Source organism: Cetorhinus maximus, chromosome 9 (genome assembly GCF_964194155.1).
Source record: "Cetorhinus maximus chromosome 9, sCetMax3.hap1.1, whole genome shotgun sequence".
NCBI lineage: Eukaryota > Metazoa > Chordata > Chondrichthyes > Lamniformes > Cetorhinidae > Cetorhinus > Cetorhinus maximus.
In genome coordinates, this window is record NC_135887.1 from 29,292,057 (window position 1) to 29,317,672 (window position 25,616).

The 25,616-nt window shown below is 41.8% G+C and overlaps 1 protein-coding gene across 1 annotated transcript in view; it reads left to right on the forward strand.

The window, feature by feature from the left end:
• dtx2 (deltex 2, E3 ubiquitin ligase) overlaps positions 1-25,616 on the forward strand; it is a 55,562-nt gene continuing 29,946 nt past the window's right edge. The window contains exons 1-2 of the mRNA XM_078548408.1: positions 1-447; positions 15,959-16,541. Of these exons, the coding sequence (XP_078404534.1) occupies positions 120-447; positions 15,959-16,541 (911 nt within the window). The 5' untranslated portion in view covers positions 1-119. The remainder of the gene's footprint in view (positions 448-15,958; positions 16,542-25,616) is intronic.

The following is a 25,616-nucleotide window of genomic DNA, read 5'->3' on the forward strand; positions in this document are numbered from 1 at the left end:
GGGAGGAAAACAGTGGGAGGGCGGAGCTTCGATCGGAAAGTTATCGGCGTGTGTTTTGCACCCCCCCCCCCCCCCCCCTCAAGTCTCGCACACCATTAACTCCGGGCGGACAGGAAGATATGGCAGCTTCGGCTCACGGAAACGGAGGGGCAGCTGCCGGCGGAGGCCTCGGTGCCAGTGGCTCGGGTTTCTCCGTCGTCCCCTTCCTGATGCCGGGCTCCGGGCCGGCCCTGGGGCCGCTGGTCGCCGTCTGGGAGTGGGAAGACGAGGCGGGCCGCTGGAGGCCGTACAGCAGCCGGGTGAGCGAGCACATCGAGCGCAGCCTCCTGATGCTACACGGAGCGGCGGCCAAAGGAGCAAGCAGCATCTCTCTGGGCCAGGCCGACCCCAGGCTGGCACCGTACATCATTGATATCCCCACACTCACCCAGTTCCGCCAGGACACAGGTAAGGCACTCCCCCAAAACTGGCATTGCCAAGATCACAGCACAACCATCATTGCTATCCATAGACATACTTATCATTAACCTTCTTAATTATAATTCAAACAACTTTTGGTATTGTTACCTATTAATAGTTCATTATCAATAACTAATCATTTACTCCAACTGCAAATCTATTCGCTTAAAATATTTGACTTATTTCTCCTCAACATTACCTTGCTGATTTAAATCTGAGAAACGGTGTTTTGTTTTCAACCCCAAAAGTGTGTATTTGTTTGTAGTTCGTTTCTCCCCACGGCATCAAAAAAGAAACTTAAGTACTAGTGTTCTACCAACTTGGAGGTTAAAAACCTCCCGAAGCACCATAATTCATTTTGGGCTATCTAAACTAATGCACTCATGAATTTTATCCTAAAATGGATATTTAATAGGCGTTGTGGCACAGTGGATGGTAAATGCTGAGCTGTTTAAATCCCATAGGGATACTTGAAACAACAGCCACAAATATTTTACAATTTGTATTTATTTTGAGTTGTGTGACTTGAATTCAGTAGTAATAAGACCACCAAGCCTTCTAGGTTTCTTACAAAACTAAATTAAACTTTTATTAATTTAAAAAAATGATTTTAAGCACATACATGGGTTTACAAACCACTACTATGATAACTCTTAGCCCCCCAATTAATCTAATTCCCAGCTACACTTCTGTTAAGGCAACAGTAAAACATAGATTTTAAAAGACCCAGGCAAAGTAACACAATACCCTGAACAGTCAAATTCAAAGTGAGTTTTCTTCTCTTCAGTTCCTGTAGACAGCAACTTGAGGCTTAGAAGCTGGAGGCTTTTCACACACTGGGGGGGGGGGAATAATTTGGCTTACCCATTGAAGCAAAAGACAATATCAGACTTAGAAAACTTTATGCAAGCAGGTTGTCTCTGGTTGGATGAGGGAAAAAAATAGCTGTCTTAGTTTTCCTCCATTTTGTGTTGAAATGACCATATATTTAGGTTGGTGTGAAATAGTTAATAGGTTGCATTTATAGATTGGGTCTGTTTTACTGAGGCGTTAGATTGTGAGAAAGAACTTAAATTTTTATAGTAATTTTCATGTCATTGACATCTTTGCATTACTTTCGGCATTTAATCATTCTTGTTGACAAACACAGCAGCAAACTTGCACCCAGAAGAGTCCCGCATGAATGGCCTTTAATTTTTGATGGAATTGAAGGATATATATTGGCTAGGATTTAGGGCAAATTTCACTGTTCTTCAAGAGGGAAGACAAAGGCCTCAAGTTTAGCGCCTTAATCAGAAGGCAAAACCTCTGCCATAGTCCGTCAGTACGACATCTAATTGTCAGCCTAAATTGTGTGCTCAAATCCTGTTGCAGGACTTGATCCCAAAGCTTTCTGACTTGAGAAGTGAAGATGTTGCCACTAAACTAAGTTGACATGATAAGTGGGCTGCTGGTTCTATAAAGGGTGCTGAAACTTTTTTTTTGTAGAAATATAGGAATTATTGGAACTGATTAGCTCCAAAAATAGTTGGAAATCTGCACAGGGGATATTTCCGCCTCTAGAACTCATACTACACAGAGTTCAATGTGACCTTTAACACTGGTTGCTGAGGCATATATTGTAGATTATGGGAACTGTGGCTTGTCTGTTGGTTGCAAAACAGAATTTGTCTTTTTTTGATTTCCATGATCACTAAGGTCAAATCTTATCACACCTGACCTTAGTTTCACCCTATTATGCCATCTGATCTACCAAAAAATAAATTCACAAATCATTTGTCTTATAAATTTGTATTTTAAATTAGGTACTGTCTAGCTTTTGATCTGTTAAGTAAACTGGCCAGATTGGTTCCAACACTGTTTCTGGTAATATATTTCTCCTGAGACCAACTGTTTTTATTCATTCATGCGATGTGAGCATCGTTGATGAGGCCAGCATTTATTGCCCATCCCTAACTGCCCTTGAGAAGGTGGTGGTGAGCTGCCTTCTTGAACTGCTGCTATCCATGCGGTGTAGGTACACCCACCGTGCTGTTAGCAAGGGAGTTCTGAGTTTTTGACTCCGTGACAATGAAGGACAGCGATATAGTTCCAAGTCAGGATGATATGTGACTTGGAGAGAAACTTGGAGGTGATGTTCCCTTGCATCTGCTGCCCTTGTCTTAAAGGCCATGACTTTGGAAGGTGCTGTCGAAGGAACCTTGGCAAGTTGCTGCAGTGCATCTTGTTGACTGATGTCACTATATGCTGCTGGTGGAAGTAGTCAATGTTTAAGGTGGTGGATGGGATGCCAGTCATGAAGGCTGCTTTGTGCTGATAGGTATTGAGCTGCTTAATTGTTGCAGCTGCACTCATCCAGCCATGGAGATAACATTCCACCGCACTCTCTTGTCTTGTGCCTTGAAGATGGTGGACAGGCTTTTGGGAGTCAGGTGAGTTATTCGCTGCAGAATTCTCAGCTTTTGATCTGCGCTTGTAGCCACAGTATTTATATCACTGGACAAGTTAAGTTTCTGGTCACTGGTGACTCATAGGATGTTGATAGTAGGGGATTCAGCGATGCTAATGCCATTAACCATCAAGGGGAGGTGATTAGATTCTGTCTTGGAGCTGGTCATTGTCCAGCACTAGGTGTGGCGTGAATGTTACTTGCCATATATCAGCCCAAGTCTGAACTTCTCCAGGTCTTGCTGCATATGGGCATGGACTGCTTCAGTATCTGAGCAGTTGCAGTGCGCAATCATCAGTGAACATTCTGATTTCTGCGAACGCCATCACTGAAGCAGCTGAAGATGGTAGGCCAAGGACACTACCCTGAGGAACTCTTGTAGCGATGTCCTGGGGTTGAGATGATTGGCTTCCAAACTCCACAACCCTCCATTGTGCTAAATATGTCTTCAACCAGTGGAAAGATTTCCCCCAATTCCCATTTATAATTTTGCCAGGGCTTCTTGAGGCCACACCTGGTCAAATGTTGTCTTGATTGCAAGGGCAATCATTCTCATCTCACTATTGGAATTAAGCTCTTTTGGCCATATTTGGAATAGTGTGGTATTTATGTTCCCAACGCAATTGATAACATGCCAAGCTTCCACTTTTTTCCTGCACACCAAGCCTGATAATCTACATCACAGAGCACTAAAGGAAGTGGCCTTAGAAACAGTGGATGCATTGGTGGTCACCTTCTGAGATTCTATAGACTCTGGAACAGTTCCTACAGATTGGAGGGTAGCTAATGTAACCCCACTATTTAAAAGGGGAGGCAGAGAGAAAATGGAATTATAGACCAGCCAGCCTGACGTCGGTAGTGGGGAAAATTCTAGAGGCCATTATAAAAGATTTAATAGCTGAGCACGTGGAAAACAGTGGCAGAATCGGACGGAGTCAGCATGGATTTACGAAAGGGAAATGATGCTTGACAAATCTACTGGAAGTTTTCGAGAATGTAACTAGTAGAGTTAATGAGGGGGAGCAAGTGGATGTGGTTTATTTGGACTTTCAGAAGGCTTTCGACAAAGTCCCACATAAGAGATTGGCGTGTAAAATTAAAGCACATTGGATTGGGCGTAGTGTATTGAGATGGAGAGAAAACTGGTTGGCAGACAGGAAACAAAGAGTAGGAATAAACGGGTCTTTTTCCGAATGGCAGGCAGTGACTAGTGGGGTACTGCGGGGATTGGTGCTGGGACCCCAGTTATTCACAATATATATTAATGATTTAGATGAGGGAATTAAATGTAATATCTCCAAATTTGCAGATGACACAAAGCTGGGTGGGAGGGTGAGCTGTGAGGAGGATGCAGAGATGCTTCAGTGTGATTTTGACAAGCTGAGTGAGTGGACAAATGCATGGCAGATGCAGTTTAATGTGGATAAATGTGAGGTTATCCACTTTGGTAGCAAAATCAGGAAGGCAGATTATTATCTGATTGGCTATAGGTTGAGAGAGGAGAATGTGCGACGAGACCTAGGTGTCCTTGTACACCAGTTGTTGAAGGTAAGTATGCAGTTTCAGCAGGCGGTAAAGAAAGCAAATGGTATGTTGGCCTTCATAGCCAGTGGATTCGAGTACAGGAACAGGGATGTCTTGATGCAATTGTACAGGGCCTTGGTGAGACCACACCTGGAGTATTGTGTGCAGCTTTGGTCTCCTTATCTGAGGAAGGATGTTCTTGCTATAGAGGGAGTGCAGCAAAGGTTTACCTGACTGATTCCTGGGATGGCGGGACTGACAATTGAGGAGAGATTGAGTCGATTAGGATTATATTTGCTGGAGTTCAGAAGAATGAGGGGGGATCTCATAGAAACCTATAAAATTCTAATAGGACTAGACAGGGTAGATGCAGGAAGGATGTTCCCGATGGTGGGGGAGTCCAGAACCAGGGGTCACGGTCTGAGGATAAGGGGTAGACCACTTAGGACTGAGATGAGGATAAATTTCCTCACCCAGAGAGTGGTGAGCCTGTGCAATTCTTTACAATATTTTGGGGTCAACTACTTTGTGGTATGTTTTCAAGAAGGAGTTAGATATAGTCTTGGGGCAAAAGGGATCAAAGGGTATGGGGAGAAAGCGGGATCAGGCTATTGAGTCGGATGCTCAGCCATGATCATAGTGAATGGTGGAGTAGGGCCGAATGGCCTACTCCTGCTCCTAGTTTCTATGTTTCAACCTCTATTCTTATTGGAGACTGAAAAGCAGCTATTTTTGGGCTTTGTGGAATTCTCCTTTAAGCCAATATGACTCACCGCATTTGTAAGAGAAGTGAGTCATGATGGTTAATGGGGTAATTTCAGAGCCTGAAATTGGCTGTATTCCAACTCCAGGATCAAGCTGTTCTTAGGAGGGCATTTCATCTCCCAACTGGCCCTCATTTTAAAAAAAACTCCTAACTTCTTTTGTTTTCTTGACATTTTATGCCCTCTAGTTACTGATCCACTAATCAGTGATAATACCACCTGACTTGTCAATTTTGATTCCTATCAGATTTCCTTTTGACCCAATTTCATAGAATCATAGAATGGTTGCAGCACATAAGGAGGCTGTTCAGCCTGTCATGTCACTGCTTGCTCACTGTTAGAGTAGCTCGCGTCGTCCCACTCTCCAGCCTTTTCACTATAGCCCTACAAATGTTTTCTCTTCAGATAAATATCCAGTTCCTTTTAGAAAGCCATGATTGAACCTGCCTCAACCAAACTCTCAGACAATGCATTCCAGATCCTGACCACTCACTAATAAAGTTTTCCCTCACATCACTTTTGGTTCTTTTGCTTTTTCACGTTTAATTATTGTCCTCTCATTCTCAACTCTTCCACCAACGGGAATGTTTTCTCTCTATCCACTCTGTATAGACCTGTCATGATTTCGAACACCCCTATCTAAATCATCTGAGGAGACTAGCCTCAGCTTTGCCAATCTGCCCAATTAACCGAAGTCTCTCATTTTTGGAACAATTTTTGTAAATTTGTCTGCACCTTCTGCAATGACTTCATGTCCTTCATAAAATATGGCATCCAGAATTGAACGCAATACTCCAGCTGAGGCAGAACCAGTGTCTTTATAAAGAATCATAACTTCCTTGCTGTTGTAATCTATGCCTCTATTTATACACACAGAATCCTGTGTGCCTTATTAACTGCTTTCACAACCTGCTCTGCCACCTTCAATGATGTGTGCATACACCTCCAGGTCCCACTGCTCCTGTACCCCATTTCAAATTGTACTCTTTATTTTATCTTACCTTTCCTCATTCCTCCTACTGAAATATATCATTTCACACTTTCTCTGCTTTAATTTCATCTGCCATGTGTTAGACCATTCCCTCAACCTGTCTATATCCTCTTGAAATCTATTACATTCTCTTCACAGTTCACAATACTTCTAAGTTTTATGTCATCTGCAGATTGTGCTCTGCACACACAGATCTAGGTTATTGATTTTAATGGAGGTGAACATTACCACTTTGCTTTCATTCTTTGCATTGTTTTATTTATTGTCTATAAATCCTTCCATGGTCTTCTCTACCCATCTGCAGATTGTTCCAGCCTTACAAATCCCTATTGAGCATGCCTTTCTTCTGATTCTGAGCTTATGTTTATACCCTCTCTCTTCCCCTCATTTCGTCATAGGTGCAAGATCCTTCAGCAGCCTTGGTTCTACTCCCTTGAGCTCTCCTCTTAGACATTTCTGCACTCCTTTTAAATGCTTCTCAAAACCCATCTCCCCAACCAAGTCTGTTACCTCTTCTAGTTTCTTCCTGGCTGAGAATCCATTTCAGTTTCTCACCATCTATAAAGTATCTTGGAATGCTACACTGTGATAAAGGTGCAATACAAATTCATGTTGCACTCTGTGCCCATTTTCACCAGCTTTATGTACCTGAGCCCCAAGATCTTTTTTTCTCTCAAGTTTTGCTATTAATGGGAAATGTTTCCTCTGGTTTTTTTTCCCAAAATGTATCACCTCACGTTTCCCAATATTAAGTTTTATCTAACATGCTGGAATCTGAAATAAAAATGGAAAATGCTGGTAAAACAACACAAGAATCTTGGCTACAATAAATACCCTTCTTCAGGACTCTTGCAGTTTGTTGTCATGTTTACTCTGTAGCCAAGACATTAGTAGCAGCAGTGCTACAAGTGAACCAAGACACTATTATCGCCTGTAGCTGCATGCCTATATGTTTATGATTAAACACAGTATCAATACAAGATACAGAAACAATGTGCAATTGTGTAATCTATTAGCATGGGAATGTACTAATTAATACTGCTGGTATGTAGGATTTTTGCAGCTGAAATAAATTAAATTCCACATGGCACTATATCAGTACACTTTCAACACAAGATTGGAATGTGTCTTGTTTGCACAGCAAAACATTGATTGCATTTTGAAAGGATTTAAGGATCCAATGTAAATGAGTAGAAGTCAGAAGGTTGTGGATTCAAGCCTTACACCAGGACTTCACAAATCAAAGCTGACACACTAATAGGAGGTCTCTGCAGATGACGAGAGCCAGCTATAGGCTGGGAATTCTGCACTGGGTAACTTGCCTCCTGACTCCCCAAAGCCTGTCCATCATCTTCAAGGCATGTTAGGAGTGTGATGGAATACTCCCCACTTGCCTGGATGAGTGCAGCTCCAACAACAGTAAAGAAGCTCGACACCATCCAGGACAAAGCAGCCTGCTTGATTGACACCCCATCCACCATGTTCAACATCCATTCCCTCCACCACTGACGCACAGTAGCAGCAGTGTGTACCACCTACAAGATGCACTGCAGGAAGCCACCAAGACTCCTTCAAAAGCACCTTCCAAATCCACACCAAATCCTCTACCATCTAGAAGAACAAGGGCAGCAGATGCATGGGAACACCACCATCTGCAAGTTCCCCCTCCAAGCCACACATCATCCTCACTTGGAACTATATCACTGTCCCATTGCTGGGCCAAACTCCTGAAACTCCCTTACTAACAGCACTATGGATGTTCCTGCACCACATGGACTGCAGCGGCTCAAGAAGGTGCTCACCATAGCCTTCTCGGTGGTAATTAAGGACGGGCAATAAATGCTGGCCTTAGTCAAGATGCTCACGTCCCAAGAACAAACTTAAAAACAATCCTGACCTGTCTCTTTACCCTACCCCCCCCGCCCCCCCCACCAAACCACCCCCCGGGGCCAACAAAACCCTCAAGTACAATCGAAAATAGCATAAGTTGTCAATCATTTGTGTCATAGTTGGCACATGCATCCACACACTTAACATTAGTCTGCTGTTCAAAGTGTGCGTGTGTGCAAAGTACTTTGTACGTTTCTGGGACATACACTATATGTTCAAAAGCACAAGAATTCCATTAATCTCCTGTGTATAATCAAGACCAATTAAAATTTTTTTGAGATCAAGTGAGGTTAGAGGGTGGGGGATAATGAAATCATTGTGGGAGAGGAGGGAAGGGAGGCTCAGGAGACGAGGTGTGAGGCATGAAGGAGGAGGCAAATGCAGGGGAAGAGAGGTAGGAAGGTGGAGCAGTGGAGGAGAAGGTGGAAGGAAGGGCAAGAGAGCAGGTAGTAGGGGTACAAGAGGGACGTATGGAACAGTCGACGACTGAGGGAGGACAAATAGAGCCAGTGAAAGGAGGGAGTACCCTGGATAGCAGGAGGTGGATATTTTAAACCTCCTCTTGATTTCTGTTTTAATCTAATCCTTAACTTTTCAATTGACAAAAAAAACTACTTCAGTTAACCATCAAATTTTAATCCTAAAATGAAACAAAATAAAGCTTTTCTGTACAGTCTACAAGCCAGTTAGAATGATAAAGGCCTGCACCCCGGAAAAGCCAGTAGTAATTTTGAGATTGGAAAATCAAAACTCCGATTTGCAATTGCATTTTGAAAAAACAAAGTTGTCCAGATTTATGTGCAGATCTGTTTTGTGTCGGCAAAATGGTTTTAAATGCACCCAACCTAGTTTTGAACTGAGCAAATCCTAGCAGTGCTATCTGCAGCAAGCAGCAAAAGATGAGATGCAGGATGCTGTGGGTTGGTGATGAATGGATTTGGACCATAATGTTGCAAAGCTGAAAAATTCATAGCAGTACATTTGGCACATGGGATTTGGCACCCCTGTAATAGCATGATATCAGTATTTTATCATAATGCTCCATTTGAGTAGGTATAAATTTTATGAAATCTTACATGGAAAATAACTTCCTCAGCTTAGTGACATCATTTTCCAGTAAGATTGAATGCTGAAAGTGAATTTATAAAACTGCCCTGAAATTGAGTTGTGGGAAAGAAAGATTAGGACCTGAGACAAATGAAAATTAATACATTTATTTTACACTTGTGATTTTGATTAAAATCTTCAAGATATTAAGAGCAACTGATAGGGCAGAGAGAAAAATGATTTCTGCTGGTTTGGAAGTCGAGGATTAGGGGGCATAGTCTAAAAGTTAATGCCAGATCTTTTAGGAGAGAAATTAGGAAATACTTCTACATGCTGGGGGTTGGGGGTGGGGTAGAAGTTTAGAATGCTCCCACAAACAGCAGTTGATGCTAGGCGAATTGTAAATTTTAAATTTGAGATTGATAATCTTTGTTAACCAAAGACATTGAGGATTTGGAGTAAAGGAGGGTATTTGGAGTTGGGTTGCAAATTAACCATGATCTCCTTGAAAGGTGGAAGAGGCTTCAGGCTAAATGGTCTACTCCTGTTCCCGCTTTCCTTCAGGTGAAAATAGATCTTGTTGCAATGTCATGCTGATAATCCAGAATTTTGCAAAATAATTCACTTAATTAACCATAAACACCAAGAGGAGGAAAATATAAAAATAGCAACCAAACATGGATTTCTATTTCTCTTAGTAAGAAGCCCAAAGTAGTTTTCTATGGACTAAACTCTTCCAAAATACATTGGCAATGCTTTTTAAATTGCTCAAATTGGATATTCTTCAGTGAAATTGTGGTCAGGATTTGGTGTCACTTGGTAATTTGATGCTTGAAATGATCATGCCGAGAGACCAGGTTTGCTATTGATATGGCTACATAAACACTGATCATTTGTGCAGAGGCCATTCTAACACCAGCTTCAGAAATACTTTGAACAAATCAAGAGTTGAACAAAAATGCCAGTGTATCATATTTGAAAGATCCCACACACTACTTCAAATGAGTCCAGTGGGCCACCTGGGCTGTTTTGAGTTAAAATTGCAGTTACTGTGTAGAATGACACCCCCCACCGGGCAATCAGGTCTTTAAACCAGGTGGCATGAGAAGATCTCTCACCGCTTTGGTTTTATTGTATTCAGGTGTCAGATGGGTTCTGAAGCCTCGGTTATACAGCCACTTTTGTAAAAATGAGCAAATAAAACCATGAATATGAAAGTGGTAGTGTATTCACAGCTTTAGGATTGAAGCCTGAAGATTCTTTGTAGTTATTTTCTAAGTCATGTCAAGTTAAGATCCCTTTTAAAGTCCATCAATTGTAAGAATTGTTGGAACAGTCTTCAAGCGTTTACTTTTTTTTAATATATATTTGCGAAGGAACAGGGATAGGCCATTCAGTCTCAAAACCAGTTCTGCCATTCAGTTAGATGATGACTGATCTGTACCTTAATTCCATCAAAACACCTTGTTTCAGTAATCCTTTATTCCTTTGCTCATCCAAAATAAATAAAAGTCTGTTTTGAAATTTTCAGTTGAACTAGCCTCAAGAGCTTTTCAGGGGAAGAGTTCCAGATTTCCCTTTTTGTAAAGAAGTGCTTCCTGATATCACAAATTCTGGTGTCTCCCTAAGCAGCCCAGTAGAGACCAGCTCCCATACCATTGGCATTCTTGGCAAACTTTCCTTCTGGGAAAGCACCAGATCGCTGTTCTGTTTCAGGAAGCTGAAGGTCAGCTTCTACTACTTTGGGAGCTGCAAGATTAACATGTACTGCCTTTAAGGCAACGAATATTCCATGATGCCGCACAAAAAGTTGGCAGGAGATGTTTCAAACAAATCAGGACACTTCTGGATGAATTTCAAGTCATTAGATGCCAGTGCTAAAGAATGGAACACTTCCACATTGGCACCCAGTGTCAGGGTCAGGTACGTCCTGTTAGGTTTAGGGCAACTTGAATGTCAGGCATGTAGCCCAAGTGTAACTTCAGTGTCAGTCATCCTTACACCCTTTTTGAGTGAGAGCTAATTTCTACTGAATTATAGATCACGTTGCCCTTTGGACTCCCTACAAAGGACTGATTTGAGATGCCGTTATGTAACACGGATATGCAGCTCCAAAGAGGAAACTTACATTGTATTTGACTCTTAAGTCCTAGAGGTGAAAGGACAGTATGCTAACCTAAAATACACCCACTACTTGATAGATCTCTCTCCCGGATTTATTTTCCAAGTGCTATGAGAAATGATCATTCTGTTTCATGGGCAATCAGCTAAAGTAGGAAAATAGGTTTAAAACTGTTGGGATATCGACAGAATTGGGCTGCTCGGAAGTATAGATAAATATTCTTTTGACAGACACGTGGGCAAGATTGTACAGAATGGTTTTACAGCTGTCTGCACATTGACAGTGGCTTTTACAGGAAACCAGAAAGAATAACAGGAAACATGTGCATGCAGAAATGATTGTTGCAACCACAGAATGGTCCCAGCTACATTTAATGGTTATGTATGTTGGACAATTGGAAAACGAATTGCACATGTTTCGTTGGTGAAGTTTGTGATGCATAAGGTTTTGCGCAACTAAAAGGAAGGGTGTAAATTTTGTCAGCGCTGTAGGAATAGACATGAAAAGGCCAAGCAGGTTCTGACTGCTGTGTTATGCCATTTTGCAGTAGTCCCACAACAATATGGTTGGCCCTTAACTGCCCTCAGAATTGGCCTAGCAAGCCACTCAGTTGAGTCAAACTACCACAAGATTAAAACTGAATGAACTGCCTGGTATCAAGCTAGGCACTGGACACTGCAAAGGCACATCAATCCAGCCAACCATGCAAACTCCTCCTCACTAACAAATGATGCTAAAATTGAAAGCACTGTCCCTCAGGCAAGTCAAGAAACAGACCAGCATAGTCGTACAGAATCCTACCTTTCAGCGAACTTCCCAGACAACCCACCACAGGACAGACTCACCAGAGGTAATGGAACATTAGAGGGAGTGGCTCTTCAACATTGACTCCGGACCTCATGGAGTCACTTGGCATCAAGTCAAACATGGACAAGGAGACCTCCTGTTGATTACCACCTACTACCCTCCCTCAGCTAGTAAATCAGTACTCCTCTATGTTAAACGCTACTTGGAAAAAAGTACTGAAGATAGCAAGCGTGCATAATGTACTCTTGTGTAGGTGACCTCAATGTCCATCACCAAGCATGGATCCATAGCACCACCATAAATAGATATGGGAATGTTATGAGTGGGTAAAAATTTGGCAGAACGAATGTAATGTGGGAAAATGTGAGTTTGTCCACTTTGGCAGGAAGAATAGAAAAGCAGAATATTTTAAAATGGTGAGAGACTGTAGAATGTTGCTGTACAGAGGAATCTGGGTGTCCTTGTACGCAAACCACAAAATTAGCATGCAGGTACAACGTGCAATTAGGAAGACAAATGGAATATTGGCCTTTATTGCAAAGGGGATGGAATATAAAAGTAGGGAAGTCTTTCTACAACTGTACAGGACATTGGTGAGACCACACCTACATTACAGCATACAGTTTTGGTCTCCTTCTTTAAGGTAGGATGTACTTGCATTGGAGGCAGTTCAGAGAAGGTTCACTAGGCTGATTCCTGTGATGAAAGGGTTGCTGTATGAGGAAAAGTTGGGCCTTTACTCATTAGAGTTTAGAAGAATAGGAGGTGATATCATTGAAACATTTAAGATTCTGAGGGGGCATGACAGAGTAGATGCTGAAAGGATGTTTCCCCTTGAGGAAATCTAGAACTAAAGAGCACTAAAGAGTTTCAAATTAAGGGGTTTCCCATTTAAGATGGACTTGAGGAATTTCTTCTCTGGGGTTTGTTAATCTTTAGAATTCTCTACCTCCGCAGCAGTGGAGACTGGGTGATTGAATATATTCAAGGCTGAGTTAGGCAGATTTTTGATCCACAGAAGAGTTGAGGTTTAAGGGGGCAGGTAGGACAGTGGAGCTAAGGCCTTAAGCCAGATCAGCTGTAATCTTATTGAATGGTGGAGCAAGCTTGAGGGGCCAAATGACGACGACCTGCTCTTATTTCCTATGTACTAACCAAGCTAAATCCTGAAGGACGTAGCTGCCAGCCTGGGTTTGCAACAGGTGGTGAGATAACTAATATAAGGGAAAAATCTACTTCACCTTATACTCAACAGCCTACCTGTTGTAGATGCATCTGGCATTCCTTGCACTGTTATACTCCATAGGGCCAGTCAGTGAAGGATAGCACTGGAGCAAATATTTACTCAGTCTAACATATTTATTTAGAGTGAAACATTACAAGCATATGCCTCCTAACTCAATTGCACCCCAGTTTCAGTGAGTGTTTCTTTATATGTGCTCAAGTGAAACTCCTATTAATGCCTTCCACCTGCATACAATTAAGCACAAATGATATACAATTAATATTTTCTCTGAGGGCACTCTTCAACATGTTGTATAGCACTACCTAAATGGAATAGATTCAGAACAGATCTAGCTGCTCAAAACTGGGCTTCCATGAGGAGCAGTAGGTGATCAGCGGCAGCAGAATTCTGTTCGGCCATAACCTGTAACATCATGGCTGGTGTATTCCTCACTTTGTGACGACTGTCATGGCTACTGCCAAGTGATGGGATGAACCCTGGTTCAATGAGGAGTGTAGAATAGCCAAGAGCTGCAGCTGGCTTGCATAAAAAGCGTAGTGTCGGCCTGGTGAAGCTACAACATGGGACTCCATGCATGCTAAACAGCGTGTGTGCACACGATAAACAGATCAAAATGTTCCCACAACCAACAGATTTGATCATGGCTCTGCCATTCTGCCACATCTAGTCGTGAATGGCGGTGGACAATTAAACAACTAATTGGAGGAGGAGATTCAATGAACATTCCCATCCACAACATTGGAGGAACACAATACATTGTTGCACAAGGCAAGGCTGAAGTATTTGCAAACATATAGTCCTTCTGGGCCTCCTTCTGAGGTCTCCATTATAGCTGCGAGTCTTCAGCCAAGTTGATTCACTATATTAATTTATAAATGTGAATTGCTTGTATTTGGATATGTGTTGATGTTACGGGTGGGGGTTAATTTAAACAGCCTTGATTTCTTCTCTCATCACCTGTCTTTAAACAGAAAGGTATTTTTGATTTGCTCCTTTTATAGGTGGTGATGTATTTTCCCCAACCCCTCAATTTTGGAGTGACACAATCCTCAATTAATAGCCCCACAGCAAACTCCGTAGGGTAAAATCAAAGGGTTTGTTTATTTTTACACATACAAAATGCAGGGAGGGGGTGTCACCATGTAACCCCAGTACATTCACACAATAAAAGAAAGGGAAGGAAAGAGGTACAAGGCAAAAACCACAGACAAAACAAGAATTATTGTTTTACATGAATACAGAGTCCAGAATCAAAGTTCATAGGTGTATTCTTTCAGAGTCCGCAGGATGATGAGATGGGTCCATAGGGAGTAGTTTAGTCTTGTAGGCATTGGTACAGAAGTTTAAGATATTCCAGTAGAAAACAGTGTATGTGGGGCTAGGCAATTTAAACCTGTACAGCTCTGCTGCTGTTTGGCTGATGGAAGATGGTAGTCAGAGGCAGGCTGCTAGCCTGGGGTCCTGTTTCTCTTTGAGGTTAAACAGCGACTGAAGATGGAATCTGAAAACTCTATAATTAAAGCAGTTCAAACAGCTCAAGTCTCGGTCATATGATGGTGGTTTTGGGTCGAGCCATTCAGCTAACAAGGCCCCTTGTTAAAACCCATTGTATCTTGAGCAGGTAACTGTGGAACCGTTAGCACAAATTTGGAGATGAGTCATAAATAGCTCTGCCTTTGTCCAGAGCTGGCTGGGGCTGATGCCTCGCGTACTAGTCCTTTTACGTTGGCTTGGCTGTAATGTTCATATGATACAAAGGGATGTCACCTTTCAGGAGGATGAGGACTTAGCTTTTGTCCATTGAAACTGGTCAGAATTTTCCAGAAACACCAGCATGTGACCAGCTGCAGCCATTTTATCTGTCCAGCAATTTGTTCATTTTTTTTAAAACAGTTTAAGCAAGAGAGTATGGCAGAAAAACAAACTTTTTAGATTTTTTTTAATGCCTCTGGTATGATTGTTGGGTTGACCAGAAAATTATGCAAGTTACGCAACTTTCTGACAAGGCATGTCACTTGGTATTGTGCAGTATGTTCAAACTAGCCCATTAACTTGTGCGATGAGCAAGTCATGCCAGGCATTTAGCTGCCTGTTCAGTTTACAATTTGGTATTCCCTGCACCTGCACAGTCACTCTGAGAGGACAGGCAATTGAGTTGTTCCCAGATCCTCCTGTTCCAGGAACCAAGTCTGAGGATACATACGAATTCTGGTATGGCAATTCATTCTTTTGCAGAAACATTCCATTTTCATTATATGCAGAAGTTAGAAACTACAGATGTGACCCTACTTTATTTTTACTAAAAATTATGCTCTGCTTGAGGTCTCAATTAGAGTGGATACTTTTGGGGAGATTATTATTTCTGGATGAAATTTAAATGGGCTTTGGGAGGCAGACGAGTTGGGCAATGTGCATAGATCTGGAGCGGTGAATAGCCCAGGGTGCTTTTTTTTTAATAGTAATTAGCCACCTCACTTTCAAAACCTTACAGGGAAAGATGTGCTTCAAAAAGGTGTGCTATTAAGTTACTGGCCAAAGTGTTCCAATGAAAGGTGTCAATTATTGTCCATGTTTCTTGCTGTGTGATCATGAACCTGATGCTTTACCATGTGTGTTCTCATTTTAATTTTATTTCCCTATTTCACAATCTTCTTTACAGGAAGAATGCGACAAGTTAGGAGGCAGCTTTATGCTCAGTCATCTGCACCAGGACAAGGATTGTTTTGGCAATGGGAAAATGATGAAGGTGGCTGGACAGCCTATGAAATGACCATCTCCATTTTCATTGAGAATTGCCTCACTGGAAGGCAACAGATAGCTGACTTAGGGCAATTTGGTTACAACTACGTAGTGGATTTGACTACTTCATGTCAGATAAATAGAATCACTGGGTTCAGGAGACGAGTTCAAAGACTTTCTGATACACCCTATCCATCAGCTGTTTTTGGACCATTTCACAGAGGTCAAATATGCTCTTGCAATCAGTGTCTAGCTTATACTGGCTCTGGGCCCATTTTAAATCGTAGTCGACACATTGTCTCCAACTTAGCAGGCCCTTCTACTCAGCTAACTTCTAACAGGTCATCTCTAATGGTGTCTCATAACCATGGATACTCCCCTTACAGCAAGAGGCCGGCATCTATGGGCCCAATGCCTGTCACAAGTACTGTTTGGCCTGCAACCACAGCAACTACTGTAGGTCAATCTACAACTTCTGGCTCACACTTCACCAATGGTTCAAGGTATAGTATTAAACCCTATTGCTATATGTTCATTTGTAATTTAAAGGACATTGCTTCCTCAATGATACAGAACACGTTGGCTTAATCTAGGCTCTACGTGGAACAACTGAGGGTGAATTAGTCGCTGCAGTTATATTGAATGCACTCAATGCCTGCCCAGGGAAAATAAATATTTTTTTCTGTGTTTTGACTTTGGGAGCACACACAATGGTCGTCCATCGTAGCAGTCTCAATATGCCCTGGGAAGCATATAATGTATTTGAATGGCATAAGACTCATCTTTGAGCTGAATCTGGTTTAAACCAGCGTGCAGTTAACAGCAATTTGCATATATTAGTACTTTTACATAAAATATCTCCAGGAACTTCAAAGTAGCATTATCAAACAAAATTGGGCACCAAGCCCACACATGAGGATACATAACCAAAAATTCGGTCAATGGGGCATATTTTGAGGAGACAAGAGGCTTAGGGAGGGAATTAAGCTTGGGGCCTAAGCAGCTGAAGCTCCAGCCACCAACAGTGTATTGATGAAAATCGGGAATGCGCAAGAGGCCATAATTGGAGGAGCACAGAGATCCTGAAGGTTGTAAGGCAGAGGAAGTTAGAGATAAGGAGAGCCAAACCTTTGGAGGAATTGGAATGCTGGGTTAAGAATTTTAAAATTAACATGTTGCCAGATTGGGAGTTAATATATATCAGTGAATGCAGGATGATGAGTGAACAGAATTTGTTGCAAGTTAGGATATTCCTACTTGAGGATTGTGTACAGATGCTCCCGGGGACCACTAAAACTAAACAAGTTCATTGTAATTGCAGAAAATATTTCGGTATATAGCGACAAAGGCATGTAGGATGTAAAAGAATTTGACGAAAAGCAAAAATGTTTTTCTGGTGTCTGGCTAACGTTGATCCCTCATCTAACATCTTTGAAATGTTGATCATCTGGCCATCTTATAGAATCACAATTTCTACAGTGCAGGAGGAGGCCATTTGGCCCATTGTGTCTGCACCAGCTCTGTGAAGGAGTAACTGTTCCCCGCTTCTCCCTGTAACCCTGCACATTCTTCCTTATAACAGTCTAATTCCCTTTTGAATGCTTCGATTGAAGCTGCCTCCACCACAATCTCAGGTAGTGCATTCCAGACCTTAAACACACACTGCGTGAGAAGGTTTTTGTTCGTCATTTTTGCTTCTTTTGCCAATTACTTTAAATCTGTGTCCTCTCATTCTTTATCCTTTCACGAGTGGGAAGAGCTTCTCCTTATTTTGTCTGCCCAGACCAGTCAGGATTTTTTAATACTTCTGTCAAATCTCCTCTCTGCTTCTCTTGATAATTTGTAATGTGATGGGATTAGTTAATGACCTCAGAGTAAAGCCATCCCTGGGTAGTAGCGTCAACAATGATCTAATTTTACATCCGGTTTGAAAGGGAGAAGAGTGGGTCTAAGATGAGTATCTTAAACTTTAAATAAGGGCAACTATGTGGGCATGAAAGCTGAGCTAGCTGAAGTGAACTGGGATACTAGGCTAGAGGACAGATTAATAGAGAAGCAGTGCCAGACATTTAAGGGGCTATTTTAGAATATTCAGAATAAGAATATTCCTACTGTAAAGAAAAGTTCTAAGGGGAGAATCCACCATCCGTGGTTAACTGAAGAAGTTGAGGGAAGCATCAAACGTGAGGAAAAAGCACAACTGCGCAAAGATGAGTGGCAGGACAGATGATTGCTCAGAATATAAAGAACGGCAGAGAATGACTAAAAGGTTAATTAGGAGAAAGAAATTAGAATATGAAAGAAAGCTAGCTAGAAATGTCAACGCATATCGAGTTTCTACAGGTATTTAAAAAGGAAAAGAATAAGTAATGTGAATGTTGGTCGTCTAGAGAGTGACAGTGGGGAGCTAATAGATAATAAGGAAATGGTGGAAGAAGTAAACAAATATTTTGCTTCTGTGTTCTCTATAGAGGATACAAAAATATTCCAGTAATAGCTATAAATCAGGAGGTGAAAGGGAGAGGGGAACTTGGTGAAATTGAAATCACTAGGGAAGCGGTACTGAACAAACTGGAGCTGTGGGCTGACAAGTCCGTGTCCTGATGGACTACATCCTAGGGTCTTAAAAGAGGTGGCTAATGAAGTAGTAGGTGCACTGGTATAAAATTTCCAAAATTTGCTAAATTCTGGAAAGGTTCCATCAGACTGGAAAGTAGCAAATATTCAAGAAGGGAGGGAGGCAGAAAATAGGAAACTATAAGCCAGTTGATGTCAGTTGTGGGGAAGTTGTTAGAATCGATCATTAAAGAGGTTATAGCAGGGCACTTCGAAAAACTGAAGGAAATTGGGAAGAGTCAGAATGGTTTTGTGAAAGAGAAATCATGTTTAACCAATTTATTGGAGTTTTTTGAAGGAGTAACTTGTGCGGTGGATAAAAGGGAGCCTGTCGACATACTGTGCTTGGATTTCCAAATGATATTTGATAAGCTGTCACATCAAAGATTATTGTGGAAAAATAAAAGCTCATGGTGTATGGAGTAACATATTAGCATGGATAGCAGATTGGCTGTCAGAAAACAGAGAATGCATAAATGGGTCTTTCTCTGATTGGCAGGATGTGACAAGTGGAGTCCTGCAGGGGCATGTGCTGGGCCTCAACTTTTTGCAATTCACATCAATGACTTAGATGAGGGGAGTGATGATAACTAAATTTGCAGATGACACAAAGGTAGGAAAGTATATTGTGAAGTGGACATGAGGTTGCAGACAGGTTGAGTAAGTGGACGAAGATATGGCAAATTGAGTTTAATGTGGGAAAATGTGAAGTTCTTCACTTTGGAAGGAAGAATAAAAATGCAGAGTATTACTTAAACAGAGAAAGACAACAGAATTCCAAGGTGGAGAGGGATCTAGGTGTTCTAGTTCAAGAGTCACAAAAAAGTTAGTATGCAGGTAGAGCAAGTAATTAAGAAGGCTAATGGAATGCCACCTTTATTGCAAGAGGAATTGAACATTAAAAGTAAGGATGTTAAGCTTCAGTTATACAGGTCATTGGTGAGACTTCATCTCGAATACTTGTGTGTAGTTTTGATTGTCTTATTTAAGGAAGGATGTGAATGTGTTGGAGGCAGTTCAGAGGAGGCTTACTAGATTGATACCTGGAATGAGTGGGTTGTCTTATGAGGAAAGATTGGACAGACTGGGCTTGTTTCCACTGGAGTTTAGAAGAGTGAGGAGTGATTTGATTGAAGTATATTAGATCCTGAATGGTCTTGACAAGGTGGATGTGGAAGGAGATGAGAATTTTTTGAGGGTTGTGCAACTTTAGAACACACTGCCTCAGAAGGCAGTGGAGGAGGGATCATTGAATATTTTTAAGGCGGAGGTAGATAGATTCTTGTTAGGCAAGGGAATCAAAGGTTATCAGGGGTGGATGGGAATGTGGAATTAAAAGCCGATGGGCCATGATCTTATTGAATGGCGGAGCAGGCTCTAGGAGTCAAATGGCCTACCTCTGCTCCTATTTCTTATGTTCTCCACGGAAAACAGTCCCAACTTCTCCAGTCTATCTTTGTAACTGAAGTTTATATCATTACCATTTCTGGGACCTTGCTGTGTGCAAATTGGCTGCCAAATTTCCTCACATTGCAACAGTGACTACATTTCAAAAGTAATTCATTGGCTGTGAAGCGTTTGAGACTTCCCGAAGTTCTGAAAGATGCTATATTAATGTATGATTTGTTTGGGAAGTAGTGGTGAGAATATGAACAGATAGAATGTAGCAAGTTTATTTTGTTGAACTGGATGAGGTTTCAAAAAGGGTCACGTTAATTGTATTGTGTGTCTTTTTTAATTGCACCATCTACAGAAGTGCAAAATGAGGAATGGATCATTTGGGGCTAAGATGAAGAGACATTTTTTTCATTTGCTGTGAATCTTTGGGGTTCTCTACCTCAACTGTGCATACTCAGCCATTGAGTATATTTGAGGTTGAGATCGATAAGTTTTTGGGCACCAAGGGAATCGAAGGATATCAAGATAGGTGGGAAAGTAGACTTAATGTAGAAGTTCAGCCATTGCTGAATGAGGGAGCAGACTTGATAGGTTGTATGGCCTCCTTTTGTTCTTGCATATGGCCACAGAATTGTTTGGATTTTATAAATTTCTGAACAAAAACGTTGAATATTGTATAGCTACTTGCTCTCAACTTGATGCTGATGGAGTCCTTTCACCTGTCAGGCATCTTATTCAGTTGTTCACAGTTGGAGGCCAGTTGGGTTGGCTATTAAGTGGTTTTAAATTGATCATTGTCCTTCTGGGAGGTTGGGTGAAGAAACAGATGGAACCCGATTTGCTGTTAGAGGTACTGATCACAGAGAGGCTTTATTTTAAAATCAAATGATGATTGAGTTAAAAACCACTTGGCGTTCTGTGCATCAATCTCTGACTTCAGTTTAACATGAAGTGTTGGGACCTGTCAGAGCCCATTCAAGGGAACTTGGCATTCTTTCAGTATGGCAGTGCACAGAATTGCAGTTGGAGTGAGTCTCTCTGCTGCTGTGCATTGGGGGAAATTGGGCCAGTGTTCTGTTTTCCAACTGAAAGTTTGCTTCAGTTGTCATTCTTGGCAAGAGTAATGCTTGAATTGTTGTTGGAGAGATGTGGAAGGGTTCTGCAATGGCTGGCTTGTTTTGCACATGTTTTAGGATGCCATTAAGTAAATGCCACTAAAACAAAATAATCACCCACTTTGATTACTTACTCTGGGGCATACGAAATCAGCCCCACTGCTGTTTTTTTTGCGGCTTTTTTATTTTTATTAGAGCTGTCACGAACTCCCCCAGCCCCATCTCTCCTCCCCTCCGCCCCCCCCCAACACTGCCAACATGGTCAGCTAAGGTGAGGGGATCGCTTGAAATAAAGTATTGTTTTTGGCCCCCTTTCCCATCTCCTGGTTCAATACCAGGAACGCCATTTTAAAAAGTAGAAAACTTTCAAATATCTTTTTCTTTGGAGTAGTAAAATAAATGACAATTTCCCTTGGATCTATAATTGGGTAGCATTGCTAGGCTTCATGAGATTTCTCCTCATGATGGTGGCCAAGTCTTATTCTTCCTGCCTACCTGGTTATATTTATCTACTCTACTTAGCTCTGGCAAGCAGTGCATAACTAACAGTTATTGGGGGAAAAAAGGAATTGCTCTATACCACCTGCAAGTTTCTCTCCAAGTCGCACACCATCCTGACTTGGAACCATATGTTCCTTCACTGTCGCTGGGTCAAAATCCTGGAACTCCCTTCCTAACAGCACTGTGGGTTTGCCTACACCACACGGACTGCAGCGGTTCAAGAAGGCAGCTCACCACCCATCACCTTCTCAAGGGCAATTAGGAATGGGCAATAAATGCTGGTCTATCCAGTGATGCCCACATCCCATGGGCAAATATTAAAAAAAGAGTAGTTTAGGTTGAAAGCTTCAACCCGAATAATGGCCTTTCATCAGATTCATTAGATTATTTTCCATATTTGCGAACCATTCCCTGTCTGGTAATGATTGTGGAGGCGGTGGGGGGCTGCTTAGTTTCACTGTCTGATAATGGCAGGCGGGGGTGGGGGTCAGTGCCTGTAATATAGTCTATAAACACTAGGCTACAGCCACAGGTTAAATTTTCCAAATATTAATTTACTCTTCTGCTTTTCAGTTTTAAAGGTAGTTTTACATTGTGGGTTAGAATGCTTGGGAGAACCTGTAAGTGCACTTGGAACTTTTGCAGCATATTGTTAAATTTTCAGGTCTGTATGGATAATTTGTTAGCCTCTTATAATTTCTATTGGACTAATTGCTCATTTTTATTAATCTAACTGGTGCGTGTGCATGTTTTATGCAACACAACTTTATTTAATTTTATACTAACAAATGACTTCTGAGCTCTTTCTCCTCACCTGACCCTATTATCAATAAAAATATATTTCTTTCTGCTTTATCTGCACTCATCCCTGTCACTTACTGTCCTTATCCCCAGTCATCTCTAACTACTGCTGCCCTCTCAGACTCTTCCCCCACCTGTCCCACCACTCAAATGCTGTCAAATTGAGAATAAGATCAGAAAACTAAGCAAAACACTGCAGATGCTGGAAATCTGAAAATGAAACAGGAAGCTCGATAGAATTGGCAGATGAAGCAGCACCTGTGGAGAAATGAAGCCAGTCAGTTGTTGGTTCTAGCCTAAGACCTTTCTCTCTCAGACCTGAAATGCTGATTGATTGTCATCTGTTGTCCCCACGTTTGCAGTCTTTCTTTTCTGATCTATACTTTCATTCTTGCCTCAGTGCACGTATGTTTCAGCCTTTGGTTCTGTTTCTACTACACCTTCACCTTTCCTGCTTGGCCTGTAGCAGACACCACCGCCTGATCACCAAGATAACAGAGCCTCCTGTGGTCACCAGCGTAGTGTCCTGCAGTCAGCAAGCATTTTTGAGGCTACAGAGAGGAAAAATCAGTGGCTTTTCTTGCAGCAGTAAGTTGAGTCTTCTCGCATGCTGCTACCTGGCTGGATGGAAAAAGATGCTGTTGCATGAACTAATTTTTGAAATTTGCTCATTTAGGCAAGTAACCTATACAATACAAACAGCTATTTGGGGAAAAGCTTGCAGTGAATCAAAGTTATAGGAGATCCAATTAAAGATTTTTCACAAAAATAAAATACTGCAAATGCTGGAACCTGAACAGGTTTTTCCACCTTGCCTGTTGACCTAATAAAAGTAAAGATGGGAATAGCAGCACATTTCCTGTCGTTCTTGTGACATGTGCATCACTTACTACTTCATGTATCATTTAGTAAAATTTACAAGCAGCCTGCCTATCCGTTTTTTCCATTGTGCAGTACCACACCTAGCTGTGATTCTCTCAGTTTACTGAGCTTTACTTTGGATGTTATGGTATAGAACTGAGATGGTTTCAGTCTGCTTTCTCTCCATCTCTCGAGGTTGTTCTCTCATACAATGCCCAGTTCTACAGACAGCAGCAGTCCTCACAAACTGTGTCTGATCTTCATCCCTTAGTTTCACATTTCTGTCTTCACTGGGCACCCACATCTACACAACATCCAAGCCAGAAGTATGCTGTGATGCTCATTTGGGCCAAAGAACTTGCTGATATTCACTGTGAAAGCTTGCTTGTATGGAAATGGCCACATTTTTTGAAGTATGGACTCTGACTAGGATTGGCCCAGCCATGACCTTCAGGCCCATAGCCTGCCAATGCTTGCTGTGAAAATCCATGTTAGAAAGGCTACGTGGTTGGATGAGGGTCTGAAAGTGATGGACTTTAGGGTAGAAGGGTTAAGAGGAAAAGGGTGGGGTCAATAAATTCAGTTCCCTTGATGTAAGTGAAAGTATCGCCAGGTTTAATAATAAACCACACAGCCTAGAAGATCTCCATTTCCCTCCTCTGTTTCTGCTGATTTGGCCAATCTTTACCAAAACACAAAGAGTAGCTGGAGTGGAATTTTTAAAAAAAATTCTGCCAGTGTTTCTGCTTCTGTTCATTCTACCAGGAACCAAAGCTGCTAAGCTTTGACCAATGAGTGAATACAATATTCCCCACCTCCACCACCTTGCACATATTCAGCCAGGAGTTGCTGGGTCAGTGATCAGAACAACTTGTGAAGTATTGCTTGTAGCCACCTGCACCCCAGGCTCCTTCATGAGAGCAGAAAGGAAGGAAAAAATAGGCAAGAGAGGAGGATTGCAGAGTTATTATGAATAAACACGATATCTATTACAACATGAAGTCCCTGACTTTAGTAATCTGTCAATCACTAAATAGCCAAGATAAACCCCTGCAGCAGCAACTTCTCTCTCTCTCTACCGTTAATATTGTGCTTGGCAGATCCAGTCAAGCCATTTGCATGATATATATTTCATTAATAAAACCAGAAATTTTGCAACCCCGCCACTGACAGCTTGGCAAAGTTCAAAAAAAGTCAAAGGTGTTTTGTACTGTTGCTCCTTAATACAATGGAAATTTATATTAAAACATCACTGTACATGCTAGAGTTGGATGCTGCTGTCTGCTCTTTCTTTCCTGTTTTCTCCATCATCTTTCTGCTGGAGTGCAATTTCACAGGTACCCTCCCCAAATCACCCTTCTCCTTGTGTGAGCCTGGATGGCAAATGTTGGCAGGACATGTGACCCCAATGCAAATCACAGCAGGGTCTGACTCTTGTCCCCACTCATTATTCACACGTGCCCATCCTTCCAGCAGGTGCCACTGAATGTAGACCAAGTTCAGAACCACCGGTTGATATTTTTCTTCTTCAACCCAAGAGTGCTAAGCTCAGTTGTATTTTTCCCAAATGCTTCCCTGCCTGAGATGAACCAATGTGGTAAAGGACTGGGGAAGGGAGGAACATATCAACTTTTGCTACCACCTGATAGAACAATGTGTTGGAATGCACTGTGTCCACATTGATAGCTGTAAGTAGCTCGCTCTTGCAAAATTTCCATACACTGTTTTAATCAAGATACTTCACCATTAGGAGTGAGGAGCTGAGGATACCAGAAATGTTGGGGAACTGAAAGAAATCCGTATTAGTAGGAAATGGTGTTGGAGAAATTGATGGGATTGAAGGCCGATAAATCTCCAGGGTCTGATAATCTACGTTCCAGAGTAATTGAGGAAGTGGCCCTAGAAATAGTGGATGCATTGGTGGTCATCTTCCAAGATTCTATATACTCTGGAACAGTTCCTACAGATTGGAGGGTAGCTTATGTAACTCCACTGTTTAAAAAAGGAGGCAGGGAGAAAACAGGAAATTAAAGACCAGCCAGCCTGATGTCGGTAGTGGGGAAAATTCTAGAGTCCATTATAAAAGATTTAATAGCTGAGCACTTGGAAAACAGTGGCAGAATCGGACAGAGTCAGCATGGATTTACGAAAGGGAAATCATGCTTGACAAATCTACTGGAATTTTTCGAGAATGTAACTAGTAGAGTTGATGAGAAGGAGCCAGTGGATGTGGTTTATTTGGACTTTCAGAAGGCTTTCGACAAAGTCCCACATAAGAGATTAGTG